Genomic DNA, 20996 nt, shown 5'->3' with positions numbered 1-20996 from the left:
TGTTAAAACGTTCATTTTGCCTTCACCTGATGGTGCATTTCCATCAGCAGTTAAGATTAATCAGATATCAATGGGCACTTAAACATTTTTGGCCTGCGTTTCCTGTTGACACGGGAGTCGCAGTCAACGCAGAGATGATCAATGTGATCAAGCGATTGCCAAATTTATTACAAAGCTTTAACTCCTTATATACTGTTTCTTACATGCACTTACAGTGATTTGGCATATTATGATTGGATACATGTCTTGAAGACCCTTAGTGACTAACATATAATTGCTTAAGCACAGGTGTGAGAACTTGACCTCGAAAGCTTGCCAACAGTCCACAGTTCTCATTAACTCAGTGAATTCCAGCTTCTTCTTATCTTGCTTGCTTAAGCTTCTTCAGGCCTCTCATGGCCTTGCTGTATCTTTCAGGATTATTCAGAGTTTATGTACCAATTATGCATTCTCCTGTGAGAACACTGTCTCCACAGTTTCCTACTACTACTTTTCTTTGTATACTGTTGAAGTATTTCCTGCATAAACAAGACACCCTTAGAAGAAGGTGATAAGTATTCTTCCCAATGATTTTAGAATCTGTGACTGTTGTCCAAAAAAAAAAAAAAAAACAAACCCAAACCAAAACAAACAACTATGGAAAACACATATTCACTTCTTTCTTTTTGACCTTGCATTTCCATGTATTGTTGCACATAACCTGCCTTTCATACTCTGAACTTGAAGGAATTTTAAAGAAAACCCTAAGAGAAATAACTGATGAGTGCTCTTCTCCAAGCAGTATAGAATAAAGTATTCTGTGAAAAACTGCCTTCCTTCAAAACAGTTGCCATTTTTTTATTGTTCTCAATGAGACTGAATTCACACATTTCAAATATGACAGAAGTACCAGACAGCACGTGACATCAGTTTCTTTGCTCAGGACTGCCTATAGTTTCCAGTGTCATCAAGAGCAAGAGAAAATGTCAGGTGATTTTTAAAAACAAAAAGTTCTGCTGACCATCATTCAAAATAGATTAATTAAATTAGACAATTACTATCGTTAGACACAGATTTTTGCCTCAGTGAATGTGTGCATCTAATACCCAGTAATTAAACATTCACTTCGAATTGACAAGTGTGAAGCTTTCTTTTTAATTCATCAGATTCTTTAAGACATAACCTGCACAATACCTAGCAATTCTTATCACAACACAACCGTCCCACAGAACTGATGGCTTGGCTTCACGAGCAAAGATTTGGGAAGGGCTTTAACCACGATGACTACAAGCACGATGACCAAGGACATGTGGAATATGCAAATCTGGTTGGAAAAAAAAGGGTGATTGCTATACAAAAAGGGTAACTGTTCCAAAACATCCTCTTCTCTAGAAGGACCGAATAATCTCTAATTTATTTATCTTAAATTTCATGGAATAAGATGCACAACAGAACCATCAGACTTTCTGAGATTAGCAGAACAGAAATTCTTGACCATATTCCTCACACCTTAACTTGCTTCAGATGTATCTATATCATGCCCTTTCCCTAATTTCTCAAGTATTTGCATGTTCCCCTGCAACACAGTCTCCAAAATGAACAACCTGTGTATTGTAGAACAATCTGCAACGGAGAATCATGATAGAGATTTTATTTTTTGGCAACTCAAAGTCAGGTACATTTTTACAGGTCTGAGGCCACCTAGCACAGCTAAACTCAGTATTTTTTACAGGGTAAGCTGAAAGGAGAGGGCTACACTCCAACCTCTCATAATGTTCTTGGACTACCTGTGGATATCATTGCCTGAAAGTGCTAGGTGGCCCACACCAGAACTGCTCATGGGGCATCCCAACACTTTTAATAGTAGGCACTACTGAAAGTCAGTCCCTAGGTGAATACTATGACCCTGTTCACATTATTGGAATATATATAAACTAAAAATATTCATCTAATCGCAGAATCATAGAATCACCTAGGTTGGAAAACACCTTTAAGATCATCAAGTCCTTCCATTACCAGAGGACTTCCAAGGCCACCACTAAACCATGTCCCCGAGGGCCTCATCTAAACAGTTTCTGAACACTTTCAGGGACGGTGATTCCACCACGTCCCTGGGCAGCCTGTTCCAATGTCTGACCACACTCTCTGTGAAGAAATTCTTCCTAATATCGAACCTAAACCTCCCCTGGCACAGGTTGAGGCCATTACCCCTTGTCCTAGAGCTTGTTGGTTGCGAGAAGACACTGACCCCCACTTCACTAGAACCTCCCTTCACATAGTTACAGAGAAGAGAATATCCCAAGGGTATTTATTTTATGGACTGCAAAAAATACCATTACAAAAAAAAAAAAAAAAAGAAAAAAGAGCAGCCAATTGTCTAATACGATAACTTGATTATTTAATGTTAAGTTTTTTATAGTCAGCAGATTTTATCCCCCACAAGCTAGCAGGTATGGATTGTTTTCTTCTTAAATCATTTTCAGTGTTGATACAGCTCACACAGAGACATGTTCTACACCTGCTCCCACCCTGCTCGACATCATTAAAGTAAATCATCCCAAACATCAGACTTTAATGCTGTTATTTTTTGTGGCCCATTATGTCACATTCTGATTTTCAAGTTTTCAATTACATGAAGGTACTCTTGTGGCTGTGAGAATACCCTTGCAACCCAATTCACAATTGCATTAACAATCAGCATAAACATTTTGTTTAGTTTGCCAGCATAGCTCAAAACAATAAAAAGAGAGGTTTCAGTCTCCAGACAACTGTTCATCTTATAGCAGCATCACAATTAAAGGTAGACACAAGTTAAAAATTACCTAATTATATCACTGATCATTTCAGTAAATGGCATGGAAAGGAAGAACATAAGGCCCTTGGAAAGCAGGGGAAGTTGCCACAGATAAAGAACAAAATGCAAAACAAAGCACTAACCCAAAACCAGAACAGGTAGACATTTAACCACAATAAGGTATTTTTTTTCTATTGACAGACACTACAGAAAACACCTTCAAACTGCTAACACCTCAGGGCCATGGCTTACAACTAACTTTTCTACAGCCTTCCACAGAACTGAACTGATTACTCAAACGCTACATGCCACCTCATACCTTCTTGCTTTTCCTAAGTGGTTGCAGCCATATGCATGTCCTTTAAGTGACCTATCCCTTATTTGGTTTTGACATCTCCTTCCTTCAGAATCTCCTCATTTTTCCAACTATACCATTTCCTTCATTTCTTCACTTTGTCTTTCAGTAAGCATTTTCCCTATCAGATCTGTGACAGTTAATAGTACACTGGCATTGCCTACAATTGTGCTCGTGAGATATAGCCATTTACTTTTGCCTTCCCTCAGCACATCCTTCACCTGCTCAGAGGAGATACAGCTATGTAGCTGCTTATAGTCACTTCCCCAAAACTCACCTTTACAGTAATGGAGATAGGTACCTAGATCAAATTAGAGGTTCAGCAGGCAAACTATTTTCTACTAACGCACAATTTTCAAGTTGAATCATTTCTCTATTTCCTCTCCTGTACCTCCCCATCACTCCATGTAAACCCACCAGTATGCCTTACCCTTTGACTTCTCAAACAATTTTGTCATCCCTTCTAAGCATCTGTAAAACATCTTCCAAAATGCAGTAACTAGCCAAGTAACTAGCTATTGCATATTACTGAAATTTAAACAAACCACTACTTTCTCACTGACATCCATTGGGATCTCAGAGCAATGCAAAAATCTGAGGTTTTGTTCTAGCTTATAGGATATAATGAAAGCTATATTCAGGTTCTGTAAAGAATAAAGTAAAAACTATCAGATTAAGAGTTCCCTTTATATTTACAGAAAAAAAAAAATTAGAATGATAGTTTTTTCCAAACATCATCATTAACATTTACTCCCTTTACTGAATATTCTGCTGTGCAGAGACCAGACCCAAATCATTCAGGAAGAAGACATCCATTGCTGGCAAACTGGCATGGATGCAAAAACTCTTTAAATGGCCTACAGAAAAATACCTCTGCAGTCCACATTCTTTTAATGAAATTTACTTTCTCCTTAGAAAATAGTCCACCCCCATTTTAACAGTATCCTAAAACAGTGGATAAAAGAAGGGGAGAGATGTATGAGCAGAAAAGCAGATTAAAATGAAGTTCTGTAAGAAACAAAGCATATGACAAAGTACACACACACTATCAAAACACATGTACAATCTTTAACTGCCACTACGCATCCACCTAACTGGCAAATCTTTCAAACACCTGACAACAGTGTATTATAAACTGGACTGACAAAGTGGGAAATGCATCATTCAGAAACTGATGTATTTCCAAGTATTTTCCAACTTCATGTTAACCCAGGGATCCCACATTTTTCAGACAGCCCTACAGCTGAGACTTTCATCACCTACTTTACATACAAGAACTGTATTAGACATACTCTAGTCTGCTGACTGTTGCTATTTCTCCCTGCCTCAATACATTATCAGAAGTCCATTCAAATGGCTTTCATATTTCTCCTCTTGTAGCCTGAAACTTCAGCAATACTGCAATCATATATGGGTCGTATTCCAACAGGGTTTAGGGCTTTACTTCCCAAGTGACTCTGCTCTAACATGATCAACAGGGTTTTCACATTTCGCCTTATCACCATGAAAAATTTACCCTAGCATAGGCTAGGATGCTCTTTCAAATACTGAAGCAAGACTTCTTTCAAACTTTAAGTAGTAATACACATGTGAAATGATTTTCCCCTTAGTGAGTGAACAGAGTTCTTGGATGGCTACACCAACTTCTTGCACATTTAAAGACCAATTTATCTCAATTTATAAACTTATTATTATACTTAGTGTACCATTATTCTCACTGGTTTGTATTATAATTTGAAGGGTACATTCTTGACCCTCACCCCATCATTATTTTTTTCTGATATTTAAAAGTACATTTCTACTAAGACACTATAATCTCCTTAATTACTTTGTCACCTTTCTTATTCACTTTTTTAAAAAGCGTCACTCCTGTCACCTTTTAATTAAAAAAAAAAAAGTAAAAAATGAATAGTTAACTGACTATAGGTAGTCAGAATAGCAAAAAAAGAAGGATGGTATAAAACTCCTAGAATTTTTCTGACAGGGACTTTCTACTAAATCCAGTACGCTCCATTTTAATTCTGGGCTACTGTGAAGGAAACAATTTGATTTCCGTTTTGCTGAATGTAACTTTAAGATGATAAGTATCAGAGGCACATAAGTGGATGTAAAGTAAACATTAACCAATCAAAATGCAGCTGTAGCACTCTAGCTTATTGCCACTTTTATCATCACCAAAAACTCCGCACCTTGTACTCTTTTCTCAGCAATCCATCCTTTCAGCTTTATTTTTTAAGCCTAATCTGTACCATACTGAACTTTAACAATCTACAGCTAGAAAACTAATTTTTTTTTTTTTTTTTTTTTACCTACTTTAAAGCTGTCAGTAGCAATCTGATTCTTTGGCTACAGCCTGACTACTACTTGAACACAAGACAAGCACTTTCTAATGGCAAAGGTGGCAAATAACAAAAAAAGCAGAAAAACATCACCTCTAATCAATTACTGTATCTACCAACTACACATCTTATCTATTAGCAATGACAGTCACACAGGAATGTTCTTACTACATTTCTAGCATACAATACCGCCAAGTGTGCTAGATATGCACAGTATAGGCAAGCACTGCGCCTATACTGTGTAGTAGATTTCTGATCTTTGCTGGAAGTTAGGCAATATAACATGTAACTAGTAAGCCTACCACTCGATAATAAAATCATTTTCCTATAACATCAGTATGGATAGTATAAAATTCTCTGAGATACATATCCATCATAGGTGGGAGGAGGGGCAGTGTAACTGAGAGAGGAACTGAGCAGAAAAAGTGCTCCCATTACAATTATGTGATTTTTCTAAATCAGTATTTTTAATGTGTATGCATGGGGAGGGGTAGAGAGATAGTTGCACCATTTTATCTTAATATAAAGACAAAATGGCCTGCAAAATGGAATTTCTGGTTAATATCCAAAGATGTATTTGTTCCAGTGCTATTAGAACAAGTATGATTCTAGTCAATATCACCATCCAGAATTAAAAGACACAAGGCTTTATTAATGATGCAATGTCAAAATTAGAAATCGAAGTAGTAAATACTGATGCTAACAAGAAAAGGAGTTTTCCTTGGTTTTGACCTGAGAGAAAAGAAGCTTTTTCCTTTTTAAAACCTACTTATGTAACGACACTCTGGTAAAATACCTTGAACAAAAGAATACAGAGCAGCATTTATATTAACTTTATTAATTGTTTAGAGAACATACCTCTCAACCTGCATATTCAGCAAGGATTTAAATTTCTCTGCAACTTCTTGAGAACAAGAAAGTTATCTAAGCCACATTATCTTACTTTTTAGGGAAGTTACTCTTCTTGAAAACAGATTGGAATATTTACTATTTACTCTATTTACTATTGATTCTTGAACAGGCTTTATGTAAAATAGAACTAACTCTTTTTTTGACCTGTAAAAAAAAAAAATAAATTGTAAACCCCCCAGAGGGTGACATGGGTAGATTGTTTCCACATTACCATCACTTCTGTTGAAGGAGGTTTCCTATCTGCAAGATTCAAGGGGAAAAAAAAGCCTTGTAACTTTGGAAGAGACCTTAAAGATCATGTAGTTCTAATCCCCGTGCTATGGCAGGGACACCATTCACTAGACCAGGTTGCTCAATGCTCCATCCAACCTGGCCTTAAACACTGCCAGGGATGGGGCAGCCACAACTTCTCGAGGCAACCTGTGCCAGTGTCTCACCCACTTCACAATGAAAGTTTCCTCGTAACGTCTAACCTTAGTCTCCCCTCCGACAGTTTAAAGCCATTTGCCCTTGTGCTATCACTACATGCCCTTGTCCCCCCACCAGCTTTTTGTAGCCCCATTCAAGTACTGGAAAGCTGCTAGATCTCCCTGAAGCCTTCTCCTCTCCAGGCTAAACAAGCCCAACTCTTTCAGCCTGTCTTCACAGGAGATGTGCTTCAGCCCTCTGCCAGAAGTACTGCTTAGACACAAAAGTTGTTGACAATACCTATGACTCTTCCAGACAGCACCATCTCATTTGACTAGTACTTCAATGAGGAAAATAGTTAAGAGTCTTTAAAACAACAAAACAAATACAATACATGAAAAGGTATTTTAAAGGTTTTGTTCGCTTAATTCAGTTGCATTACTACTTCAAATAAGTTGTCTGCTAAACTCAGTATACCTTATTATTAGAACCCCATGCTGTGTGCTTTCTGTTCTATACATTTCTAATTAGAGTCATCAATAATCATTTAAGAACCAGATCTTGTTTTCTGCAGCAAGTTTATGGGTGATGTTTCTAAATGAAGATGCATGAAGTATAAACAATACAGCTTAATGCTCAGAAACTAGGTAAACTAAATCTAGAACAGGAAGCAGCTAGAATAGAAAACATTCGTATGAATTAATAGGTCCAATAACAGAAGTCAGAAATCTCTCAGAAATTTAGAGTGTTTGGTTAGAAGCTCAATTCTAACAATCTCAATATGCTCTTTCTCAAACATGATTTTCAATTAATATGTATATTGCTATTAGAAATTGCTATAATGTGCTATAAACATAATTTTATACTCTTTTCTCAAAAAGGTCTATATTTAAGTTTTGTTTTCACCGTATGTTCTAGAGCAATACTTGAACTCTAAAATAGATACAAGTAGAATAAATTAAGACTGATTAACATTAAATGGTACATTACATACATGAAACACTAGACTTAATAAGCTATTTCATATCATCTTGCTGTTCAGTTATGTAGGGGAAAAGAGAGATACATACATTTTTTAAAGTGTTTCACACTATTCTGTGCAGAACAACATTCTTAAAGAAAAAAAATACAATCAACTAAGGAACACTAGAGAGAAACTCAGAAACTTGTTCTGGTTTTCTCTAAAGGAGACTTCAGACATCTTTCTCATATTCTCCTCTGAAACTAGCCAGAAAAATTAAAGACAACTTTAGAATTTCATGCTTGATAACTGCTTTCTCATTTTCACTATGGATCACTGGCAAGGGGGGGGAAGTTATGTCCAGTAAAGTCAACCAGAGACTAACAAGTAACAAAAAAAAAAACCACCAAAAAAAAAAAGCAGGCTAATACCATTTCAATGCTCTCTTACTCAAAATACCTATAATCATTTTCAGTTTAGAAAACAAAAAGACCTCTTTATTATTTTACTTGTCTTTTATAATTGTCCCTAGAAGAGTCACATAAGATTTGTGAAATTCACATTTTAGCACTTTCATTTCAACCAAAGAGAACTAGGAGAACCAAGCAATCCTGGAACCTTCTTCTCCAACATAGCCACAAGGCTGAGCAGTGGGAATTCACATCTCTACAGCTGCCCGCAGATGCTCAAAGTCTGAAATTCACTGCATTATCCTTATATTCTTGGACTGTATTTCCATCAAAGAACAGACTAATATTTACTAGAAGAAATAATATTTATTCCAATTGAAAGCACAGATTTCTTGCTCATCAGAGAGAAAAAGACTCCCTTTACTAAGTGTCCTGGGTTCAGCAGTAGCAGTCATTTTTCTCCTTCTTAGTAGCTGGTGCAGTGCTGTTTTTGACTTGCGGCTGGGAACAGAACTGATAACACCGATGGTTTTAGTTGCGGCTCAGTTATGTTTAGTCTGATCAAGGACTTTCTGAGTCTCGTGCTCTGCCAGGGAGGAGGGGAAGCCAGGAGGAAGCAGAGACAGGACACTTGACCCAAACTGACCAAAGAGGTATTCCATACCACAGCACAACACGCCCAATATATAAACTGGGGGCAGTTACCCAGAAGGGTTAGATCACTGCTCGGTAGGGCTGGGTATCGGTCAGCAGGTGGTGAGCGGTTGTATTCTCTTCCCTTGTCAGTTCCCTTATCATTATTATTACTGGTGGTAGCAGTAGTGGTTTTGTGTTATACCTTAGTTACTGGACTGTTCTTATCTCAGCCCGTGGGAGTTACATCCTTTTAGTTCTCCTTCCCATCCCTCCAGGAGCGGGGGGAAGGAGAAGGGGGGGAATGACAGAGAGACTGTGTGGCTGACTGAGTTTATACCAGGACACCAAGTGATGCAAGAGTATTTTTCACGCCTCATGACAGAATTATCTTCACACCTGCTTCACCCATGAAACACAGAGATCCTTAATCTCAACAGCTGTGCGCTTAGCATTAGGTCACAGAAGAAGCATTCCTACGGTTTTGGTGAGATACATAGATAAGAATTTATAGCTTTCTGTGGGCATATCTGCATTTAACATATGACAAATGACATGAAACACAAACTTCACCTGCCATTTTAAATAGAGCTTGATCCCTGTTCAAGGCCAGGTTGGATGAAGTCTTGGGTGACATGGTTTAGTGTGTGGTGTCCCTGATCATGGCAGGTGGGTTAGAACAAGATGATCTTCAGGTCCTTTCCAACCCTTACTATTTATTCTGTGAGTCTATGTTGGCATGATGTTGTTTTGAAAGACATTTACTTCCACTTTCAAAAGCAAAGCACATAAAAAAATAAAAGGAACGATGCCTAAAATAATATCTTTTATTTGCCATTCTTCACATAATCAGACAAGCAATACTTTCTGGTTTTCCTGCTGTCCTGGGTTCAGCAGTAGCAGTCATGTTTCTCCTTCTTGGTAGCTGGTGCAGTGCAATGTTTTGATTTTCGGCCTGGGAATAGAGCTGATAGTGATGTTTTGGTTTGGCCAAGGACTTTGTGAGCCTCATGGTCTGCCAGGGAGGAGGGGAAGCCGGGAGGAAGCAGAGACAGGACACCTGACATAAACTGACCAAAGAGGTATGCCGCACCACAGCACGTCATGCCCAGGATGTAACTGGGAGTTAGCCGGAAGGGCTGGTAGACGGCAGGGTTGGAGGAGGTATCGGTCAGAGCTTGGTTGGGCTGAGGGGGGTGAGTTATCGGTTGGCTGGTGGTGAGGTGTTGTATTCTCTTCCCTTGTTATTTCCTTTATCATTATTATCATTGGTGGTAGCAGTAATGATTTGTGTTATACCTTAGTTACTAAACTGTTCTTATCTCAACCCGTGGGAGTTGCATTCTTTTCGATTCTCCTCTCCGTCCCTCCGGGAGCAGGGGGAGGGAAAGAAGTGGGGGAAGTGAGTGAACGAATTGCCTGACTGGGTTTAAACCACAACACCTGCTTTCCTTGACATGAACACCAAAGTAGACTCCTAACCAAGATGACCATCAGGATACAAGACAAAAGAGGTATAAGCAAAGGTACAGCAGATCTTTTGAAAAATGCCTGTGTTGGTAATTCCAAGTTAAAGTGTTAGCTAGATAGTAAAACTTCACACATTCAAAAATACCAAAATACTTAAACAAGTTATATACAGTTAAAGAGGACTTACTTTTATTGTAGCAGGTTGCTAGTACACCTTTATCTGCAGGACTGGTACTAATGTGCCAAATTTCACCCACTTGATGAAGGAGAACGTTTTTGTTTATAATGTTATTTTCATCATCAAAGTCTATGATGTGAATCTGCAAATACAATAAAAAAGAACATTAGGGTTTCAAATGCTTTCCTGTGGGTCTTAATAATACATGATGACTGCACAGAACAATTTAATGAGAATTTTATAACCGGTATCTACTTTAATTAATTGTTATCCTAACAATTCCGTATATCATTGATTTCATGCAGGATTAACTTTTCCAGAAAAAAACACAAGCAATTTCCCTGTTTTGAGGAAATACTATGTTTGTTCTTCTCAATTTTGCAACTTTAAGCTTGAAGGTGATTTTTCATTTTATGTCTAACAGTAAATAAGCCACTTGCATTGCAATTCAACACTTCTTATAGCAATAAACAGAAATAACCACATTGCAATCCTTAGTCTAAATGTCTTCACCAATTCTGTATCTAAACCGTTGTATTCAAACAACCTATGCAGAAAGGTGGGGAGAGAGGGAAAGAACTCTCATTTCAAACAAACGCTGTCAACTCAGCAAGAAACTTCCTCAGAGTTCACTTCAGCAATCACATACCTGTACCAACATATAAATCTGTAATACTTTTTGTATTATATGGAAAAATAAAAACATTGAACTGAAAGATGAAGAAAAACAATAATGTTTAAATATATAAGTTAGGGTTTTAAGAGACAGCTAGGTTTGATTTTTGTAATTTTGATTTTTTGGGGGGTTTTTGTCTTGGTTTTTTTAACAGGTCCACATTATTTTCATTTTTCCTCCTGATTTTTACTTAGTTGTTTTTGTATAGTTACCTCATAAACAGAAGAAATTGAGAAAGATTCTAGCCTAGCACATCATATACAGGTAACTTTACTCATGGGACTAATTCTGCTAAGTTCAAGAGTGGACAAATAAATTCTAGAAGACTTACAGTTTCCAGACAACTGTATCTCCATTAAAAATTCATCAGCAAAGTCAGGTGAATAATGAAGAGAAAACAAAAAAGTAAGACATCTCATCACAATGACCGAATTAAGTCTACTGAACAACTGCAAAAATCTTAGCTACAGAATATAGAAAATTTTCTTAAAATACAGAAGCTGCTAAACAGGTCTCAAGCCTAAATTGGTTATATTACATATCACCTTCCCCCCCCCCGCCCCCCCCAAGGACTGAGCTTACATGTCATCTTTTTCTTTCACATCCAAACACTGTCACCAGTAACTCCTCCTTGAAATATAATGCTAGATCCTCATCACCTTACATTATTCTTCCATTCTGTAATCAAAGGCATATAAGCACTTCTGTATGTGATTAGCAAGTTGTCTTTTCAGACTTCATTTGTTGCCCTGAACCTAGAAACCCATCCAGGAATCGGGACACTATACATAAACCCCAACAGCTGCCTATCAATCTCCTATCTTGCCCTGAATCTAGAAACCCATCTAGGAGTCGGGACGCTATACATAAACCCCAACAGCTGCCTATCAATCTCCTATCTTGCCCTGAATCTAGAAACCCATCTAGGAGTCGGGACGCTATACATAAACCCCAACAGCTGCCTATCAATCCCCCTGTCCAACTCAAAGAGTGACCCTCATGCATTTCAAAACTCTCTAGAGTAACATCACTTAGATTTACCTACTGTTTCACTTTATTTTGGCATTCTGTACATTCCCTCTCTGACCTATTCCCTGTATCATAATTCAAAGGTTTAGTCTATACAGAAAGTTCTTGCTCCTTTCATTAGATATCAGTTTAACCTCATCCCCTGGTTTTTGGTTTTAGGGTTTTGAATAAAGAAATTATCTATTCAACCTTCTATGCTGTTCTTATTAGATACGTTTTGATGTTGTGAATAAGCTTACAACTCAAACAGTTGACAATCCAAACAGCTACTTTACAAGCATGAACTGGAAGGCAAACAATACCAACATACTCACAATTCTAAGATAAAACAATTTTAATAGCAAGAAGAGTAACTCCTGCTGTTATTTTTACAGAGCAAAATAGTTATAATTGGCTTTAGCATAATAGATGGGAGGGGATATCTCAATTTACTGAACTGGGTATTTAACAGAGAAACAGTGTGAACTATGCAAAGGTATATCAGGAAAAATGGGGGAGAAATACAGCCCTCCACTGGAGTCACTGAAGTGTCCTGTAGCAGCTCAACTCAAGCCTCTAACGGTGAACCACAAATCGAAGTCATATTTACAAATCACACGCATTCTCCACCCACACTAAGCAGGTTAAGAGGGTTACTCAGCACATAAGCTAAGGGAGAACTCTTAACTACCCTGTCTAAAGCTCCACGAAGGCATAGATAACCAATTATTCCTCTGCTGTTACACTTCTGCTTCAGTTGACATCATGAATAGCTACTGGAACACATAGTTAGTCAATCACATGTCCAGACTGAGACTTTTAGAAAATACAAAACCTAATTCTTATGCAAGGGTATTGTTTATACCTTTCCAAGTTGAAAAATTACATCCTTCACAGCTACGTCAAACAACACAGCCTACTAGAAAAAGCTGATCAGCTTAACAGAAAGAACTGCAAAGGTTCCCCAACATTTTTCTACTAAGGATCCTCATCATGATGTTGATTTAAATACATGATACATTGTATTCATCAAATGGAATAGTGACTTTACTAAATACTAAGGACAAAAGAGTTTCTGCAGAAAATATACTAGTACCAAATACTGCACTGGTGTGATACCATGAAGACAAATATTTGCAGAAACGAATATTCATCTGTAAAAACTGCCTGACAGAACTGGACAAATTTCAGTTCTGTAGACTGTCCTTCAGTTCCTGAATCATGATCTTTCTAACCTTTCTTGATGGAGTGTAAAAATGTGCTTTACCATGGATTAGTTAGTACAGCATATGGACACCACAGGTGTGGATATAAGAAACAGTAAGTGAGAACTTTCTCAACATGATTGTAGCATAATAGTTAATGCTACATGAATCATAACTCTTGTGGAAAAAGGCCTTTGAAGAGACTGGTTTTATCACCAGTAAATAAACAAATGAGTTAACAACCTGATCTAATTACACTGGGGAAGATTTTCATTGAACACAAGCCTAAGTATTGAGGAAAACTATTTAGTTCTCCTCAAAATCTGGAGGAATTATGAATTGCTAAGAAACAGACTAAAACTAACCAATTTCAACACAAAATATTCCTTTTTCTTCACCTATGCAATCTCCATAATTTATTTTCTTTCAGCAAGCACTCATGGGCAGCAGAGACTGAGGAATTGTTTTAGTTTGGCCAATGATCTGTTTTGTACCTATATTAAATGTAAATTTGTGCCTGTATATTAAGTTAAATCATAAAAATAACTATATTAGGTTCTAATGATGTCAGGGATGTCAGTCTTGTCAGTCATCTCTGAGACTGAGATGTCAGGGAATGAGAGAGGTAAGAAAACAATAAGTGACGTATACTGCCTTTATGTTTCCAAAGCATTCAGTAAATGCATCAAACTAAGAACAATATAAAAAGCCACAGTTTAACAACAATGAAACAACACAGTTTAACACCAATGAAAGGACTGAGGACAAAAGTTCTAAAAGGACACTGTGCAGAACACCATGCAAATACAGACTACTTAAGCAATTTCCAGGGAGTTATGAGGACCAAGTGACAAATACCACACACTTTTAGTATCTCAAATATTGACAAAATATAAAATTGTGTAAACAATTCTCTTCCTTTGAAATACCAGTGTTAATAGGAAAATAGTTTCACCAGATCTCTTGCAAATGCCTAAATTGCTTCATACAGCAATAAACGTCAGTGACGCAGAAGTTACCATGCCAGCTATCATGTACAGAAGTTATCATGTACAACTACTGCACTACCCCTTCCTGTGACGAGAAGGGAAGAAATATTCTGCACATGATGGCACTGCCTAAGAAAACTCTCGCAGTACAATACTTGGTCAAGCACTAGAGATTACAAGGAAGCTCCTAAGTTAGGTCAGGTAACTAAAAAAGTTTTTAAGCAAATCTAGAGAATTTAGTGCTGAATTAAGCAATAATGACTTGAGGCGTAGGGCACTTCCTGGGGATTATCAACTAGCTGAGAGGAGCTGATGGCCTGAGGCACAGCTAAAGGCCCATAACCTCCAAACATTTGTTAATACACCTGGAAGTGTCCTGCATTTCTATCAATGTTATTCATTAGAAAAAGAAAACCATACTCAAAATACGTGTAAATATATCCAAAATACATAGTATATGTCCAATCAACTTACCTAAATCAGAACACTTAAATTAGTGAAGATCTGCTAGATATCAACTAGTGAGAATCAGTCTCCAAGTTTGTATCAAGATTTAATTAGTTGAACCAAGAAGTAAACCAAAAACCAACAAAACAAAACACATAGAAATCACAGTAGAAACCACCTTATAACCAAATGCCTGAAGAACATCTGAGACCCTACAAATATGGGATTGTGTGTATTTATTTTTAACTAAGTTTGTCTGCCTCTTCTTTTGTTTCTGGTCTCACACGTTATTACCCGAAATGTAAAAAAACTGAATACTCCACCGCCTTAGGCCTCTGAATATTTTTTTTCCTTGAGTCTCATCTGGTATTATCTTTGAATAACAAACTCAAAACTTCATTGGGAATTGACAGCTCACATCTTGCAGAGATATATATATAGTTCCGAATTCGTTTTGTGCAGTCCATTACTTCAGAAAAACAGGTGACTGTATCCATTCTAGGGGCTTCTGTGGTGGGTGGTAGCCTTGGCTTCCACCCAGCCACTTACTAATTTGGCAGTGGGAAAGAAAACCCTTAAACCAACACCATCTTTCCCCACCTTTCCTAGGTTTAACTTCACTCCAGACTGCTTCAACGCCCTGAAAGCAGCACAGAAGAGTGCAGGGCAGTGGTGGCTATGGTCAGTACATGGGCCACAGCTCCTTCAGGAACACCCACCTGCTCTGGAACAGGTGTTCCCCAAGCTGCAGTGGATACCTGCTCCACTGTGTAGTCCTTCTGATTTCTCCGCTCTTTTAAGTCTTTGTTCCCTCCTGTTTCCTTCCAGCATTTCTTCCTTTCTTGTTTTCACAAAGCTGCCAGCAGGCTGACTGGCTCAGCTGTGTTCCGTGGCAGCCCCTGGCCTCTTCTCATGGAGGCCACCACTGCAACACACCTGATACCAAAGCCTTGCCACCTGCTCTCAATACAACTAATTCTTCTGGCCTCAAAATATTCCTTCTGTGTGAAGGCATTTACTGAAATTTAGTCACAAAAATTAAAATTGCTGTACAATTAGAAGTATTGTACTCTTAACTGCAGAGGAAACAGACTAACAGAAACTGAGCCACAGAAGTCTCTTAAATCATTGTTAAACTTATATCAGAAAGGACAGTTGACTGCCAGTAATTAATAATGAAAAATCCAGTTTATGAAGCTTCACATACACAGAACTGTGCACATACCAGGAGTCCCATTAGAGGCAATCAAGACTTAAAGACTTTCATTTTATTTTGTATCTCTTCTGTGATCTAAAGATAGCTCCAGAGAATCTAAAGATTTAAAATAACAAAAATATGGCAGTTTCTTTACTAAACCAATCCGATTTAGTCAGACAATTCAGAAGAGTCATTTAATCTTCAGAAAAATACACATAGCTTTAATTCACTCACATTTCTTACCAATATCTTTACATTCTATTTACAGAAGTCTTCAACTTGACTGTATCTTAATGTTCAAATTCAATGGGGGGGAGGTGGGGGAGGAAGGAAAAGGAATGATATTAGAACAATGTCCTAAAAAAAAAAAAAAAAAAGAAGAAAAAAATTACAACTGACATTTGACAGAAAAATTACCTGATTATCATATCTAAGAGACTGTGTTCCAACCAAAAATCTTATTGCATCTGTTTCTGCTGTCTGAGGTGTTAAAGCTCGTGCCTAGGGAAGAAGAAAGCCATTAGAAAAGTCCAATTAATACAATCTGTTAATTTAAAAAAAAAACAACTTGAAGCTTATATATCAAATATCATGCAAAACATGACATTCATGCAAACTGCAGACCTTCCTGCCCTCTATATCTATTTTGGTTAACACATTTTCTGTGCAGTTTCTCAGATTTGTGAGGTGTATGGAACATACAGGTGCTGAATGCATTATAACAGTGGTAATACTTGATATTCATAGAACTGTTTGGGGTGGAAGGAACCTCAAAGATCACCCAGTTCCAAACCCCCTGCCATGGGCAGGGACACCTCACACTACACCAGGCTGCTCAAAGCCCCATCCAACCTGGCCTTGAACAGTGCCAGGGATGGGGCAGCCACAACTTCTTGGGGTAACCTGTGCCAGTGCCTCACCACCCTCATAATAAAGAATTTCTTCCTTATGTCTCATCTAAATCTACCCTCTGTCAGTTTAAAGCCATTTCCCTTTGCCCTGTCACTACATATCCTTGTACAAAGTCCCTCTCCAGATTTCTTGTAGGCTCCCTGTAGGTACTAGAAGGCTGCTAGACCCTTATCTTCGCCAGGCTGAAAAAGCCACGTTCTCTCAACCTGTCTTCATGGAAGATGTGCTCCAGCCCTCTGAGTATCTTCACGGCCTTCCTCTGGACTCACTCAAGCAGGTCCATGTCCTTCTTACGTTGCAGGCCCCAAAGCTGAACAAAGTACTCCAGGTTGGATCTCACAAGAATAGAGGGGGAGAATCACCTCCTTCAATCTGCTGACCACACTCCTTTTGACACAGCCCAGTATGCGATTGGCTTCCAGGGCTGCATGTGCACACTGCTGGCTCATGTTGAACTTTTCACCAAGCAACACCTCAGACCTGGTCTCAATACATCCTCTGCCCAGCCTGTAGCTGTGTTTGGGACTGCCCTGACCAAGGTGCAGAACCTTGCGCTTGGCCATGTTGAACTTCATGAGCTTAGCACAGGCCCACCTCTCTAGCCTGTCCCACTGGGGTCCCACTGGATGGAATCCCTTCCCTCCAGTTTAATTATCTCCATATTATAGTAGTACTTCCAAACTAATTCTCCTTTATCAACTGAAAAAACTCCACAGAACAGTGGCCAGTTCTTACATATGTTTGCTACAATATCCAGGAAAGGGACTGCTGTTGCAGAAGTTTTCACATCATTCAGACTGAAGATGCCTGCATGAAAATGAATTATTTTTCTCACCATTAAGAACCAAGTTTAGAAGGAAGTTAAAAACTAAACTCCTTCCTTGCCTCTGCAGACCACTGGATATAAAAACTGTCAGGATGACAGGAGAAATAATTTATTATTTACCTTTTCCAACTTGTACCAACCAGTCTTGGAAGAACCAAAACATAACAGTTAAGGGCCATAGAAGACATTGAGAAATAAAGTATAGCTTGATCTAAAACCACAATTGCTAGTTTGCACTAGTCATTAGTAGAGGTTCTCTTAGCTAATTTTGAGTAATTGGGAGGTAAACTTAACACTCAAAGGCACTTTTAATAACCATAACTAAACTGTGAAGAATATCCACTACTTCCCCATGCAAAAGATACCCTGATGTTATTGTTCAATGCAAATTTTTTGTCAAAACAGAAAAAACAAGCCTTTGCAATTCACATCCTATCTGACATAAAGGACTTCACATTTCTTCAGACACTAAAGCCTGTATTGCAAGCAAATATTTCAGACGAAGTCAGGGCTGTTGAATGGCATTTCCTACTGCCATCCTATTGTGCAGCCAGTTAATGATTACATTCTGGATTCAGGATCATTTAGCTTCAGTATAGTCCCGTTTGATACTTATTTCAAATACTCCCTTCCAAGCTTCTAGGCATCTTTCTGACATTAATATAAAAATACATTGTATCACAATACATAAATTTGGAACAATTTAATTCTAGAATAGCAACTTGAAGAGATTTGATTTTTCTTAAATAAGGCAAAGCAATCTAAGCCATTGCCTGGCAGTAACAATAAGAACCAATTTCATTTTTTAGAATAAGGCCTGAACTCCTATAGAGCAGATGTCTCATGTTGCTTCTGAAATGAGTGATTTAGACAATATTTTATTTAAGATTGAGTATATATAAAGTTAAATAAAAAAAAGACAATGAGCTTACTAAGTATAGGCTAGTAGCATAACATTTATACAGAAAAAAAGGGATTAGAGAACATGATTTAGTGAGCAGTTTGTGTTCAAAACATACCCAAATGAGGATCAGAGATCAGTGTGAATCTGTTCCGATTCGTTTGTACTGTCTTATGCAGCACTTACCTACAAAAAGCCTAGACAATGTTTCTGATTGACAGAAACAACTAAAGTCCACCAAGAAGACTGCAAAAAGCTTTTATTTTGTCTTGAACAGAATTTACAGACCTTTGGCAAGAGCTCCTTTTCATTTCAGATCTGCTTTCAATTATTTTGAAGAAAACACTAGAAATAAACAAACAGCTATGTATCTTCAATCAGGCAAGCTTCTTTTGTTTAAGTCAAGCAGAAGAGACCTCCAGAGGAGTTCACCCCTTTTAAAACCTTTTGAGTAGGTCTTAGCATGCTGCTTTCAAAAAGCATGATTAAAAAAATCAAAACCATACACTAACCCCAACATCTGAATATTTGTACTGCATTTAATACAATCCAAAGAATTTCTGCAACCGATATATCATTTGAAATTCATAAAATCAATCTGTAGTAACAAGCAGTGAACTTGCAATACAAAATGTGAAGGACACAGTATTTGGTTTGCAGTCCCCAAATCTGAATTTAAAGTTGTTTGACCATCTGCTTATGCTAAATACAAGAAATATTATACTGCTACTTTGGTGATGCCTCATTCTGGAGGCAAAAAACAAGTTCTCCCCTACCCTAGAGAAGGCCCAGAGTGCTCATGTCATGAATATTATTTTTGACTTCTGGCATAGTTTCAATTTTCAAGTAGGTACACTTTGAATTTTACTTAGGACAGCCTTGCTTCTCCCACCACAGCAAGAGACCCGCTGTCAGTGGCTATAATAATAAGCTGCAGTGACTCCAGAGGCTGGCAGCACACATGTCCAGGTTACCTTTGGTGCTCTCAGACAGCTGCTTTCCCCAAGTCTTTCACAGCACAAGAATTCCCACCACTGATGTATTTAGTGCTCTGACCCTATTCCAAAGGCTGACAGCCTAAACCCTCCCAGCAACATATGGAACACTCAGACAAAGTCTTACATAGCACAATTATCCTTAGAAATCCCATTTGTCATGAACTATAATGGTAAACAATCATCTTTTAGCAGTTCCTTCAAGTTCACATAACTATATCTTCATATTGTCATTAGTCTGTACCATACCTAATATTAGTAATATCTTGCCAATTGCTTTAGGGGCCTAAAAGATATATTTTCCACCTAGTTCACTTCATGCATTATGAAGATCTTTGGGGGATTAGGTAAGAGAGTTTTGTCACTTATCTATTTTTGTTCTCCTAATAAAACTTTAAACCTAACTACGTTAGACTGAAGTTCCAAGAGAAGTCATCCCAGCTGAAAACCTGACCTCAAGACAGGTGCTGAAGAGAGAAGAAGACAGGAAAACAAGTGAGAAAATAGACATTCAGCCTGGATTAAAATATACAGGATTGGCACTCATGAGTCTAATAATCATTGGAAAGAAAGAGGACTGAGACAAATACCAGGAATTTCACCAAGATACTACCATGCAGTTTCTTGAACTTATTCAATTTTAAAAAGAAATCCTCTGAAGCTTTATCAATAAAGCTGTATCAAAATTATTATCTACATTCTATTCTATCCCACATTCTCTCTCATCCCACAAGAGACCACAAAAGCTATCCCAGAGAAGAGAACAGGACTGGCGACAGAAGTTATAGGCCAAGCACCTGCTCCACTCCCGTACTAGGAACACAGCTGAGCCTGAAAGGCAACACAGGTTTCCCTGGGTACAGCCAAATGACACACATCTCCCTAAAAAGTCCCCTTTCCACACTCCTAATAAATCTACGCCTACCTTCTACTCCATCAACGGAAAGTCAATTGAGCTATTCTCAATACACACTGATATTATACATACACACACACATTGTGTAAGACCTCTGACCAATCCATTTCAGTTGGTATTTTGCACTGCTTTAAAAATCTCATACTAAGAAATCACATTTGGCTTTACGGAAATTAAGTTTCACCTTACTCTTGAAAACAGGCAAGAAAGTCCTAAAAATCAATAGTCTCTATTCAGACTCATAAAACCTGTTAATAACTAACTGACAATACAATATGGGCCAAGTATTGCTTATCCAAGAAGCACAACAGGACCACAATGCAGTACAGAACTCTGACAAAGCATTAGTGCACATTTTTAAGACTACACTATCTCAGGGTGCAGCTGGAGTTGCCCTTGTGTAGTATGGCCCTGCTGTCAGCAGCAGGCTTTCTACTGTCCTTCCCTCCTCCTCCTCGTTATTGGTCTCCCTTACACGTCTATG

General features: G+C 38.0%; 1 protein-coding gene across 5 annotated transcripts in view; it reads right to left on the bottom strand.

The window, feature by feature from the left end:
• The window catches only part of EIPR1 (EARP complex and GARP complex interacting protein 1), a 91931-nt gene that overhangs the window by 64685 nt on the left and 6250 nt on the right, over positions 1-20996 (bottom strand). For 4 of the 5 annotated variants that reach the window (XR_009967782.1, XM_062634601.1, XM_062634602.1 and 1 more), the window contains exons 2-3: positions 16380-16463; positions 10449-10581 (exon numbers count right to left, since the gene is read on the bottom strand). Coding sequence is in view for 4 of the 5 variants with exons in the window: in XM_062634601.1 (XP_062490585.1) it covers positions 10449-10581; positions 16380-16463 (217 nt within the window). In the remaining variant the exon portion in view is untranslated. Of the gene's footprint in view, positions 1-10448; positions 10582-15989; positions 16077-16379; positions 16464-20996 lie in introns of those variants that run through there. The other variant, XM_062634603.1, reaches the window with a different exon arrangement.

The sequence above is a fragment of the Pezoporus occidentalis genome, unplaced genomic scaffold (assembly GCF_034315485.1).
Source record: "Pezoporus occidentalis ecotype Australia unplaced genomic scaffold, CSIRO_AGI_Poc_V1 ctg43, whole genome shotgun sequence".
NCBI classification, from domain to species: Eukaryota; Metazoa; Chordata; class Aves; order Psittaciformes; family Psittacidae; genus Pezoporus; species Pezoporus occidentalis.
Note: the sequence above shows the minus strand (reverse complement) of the source record. Positions and strands in the feature narration are given on the sequence as shown.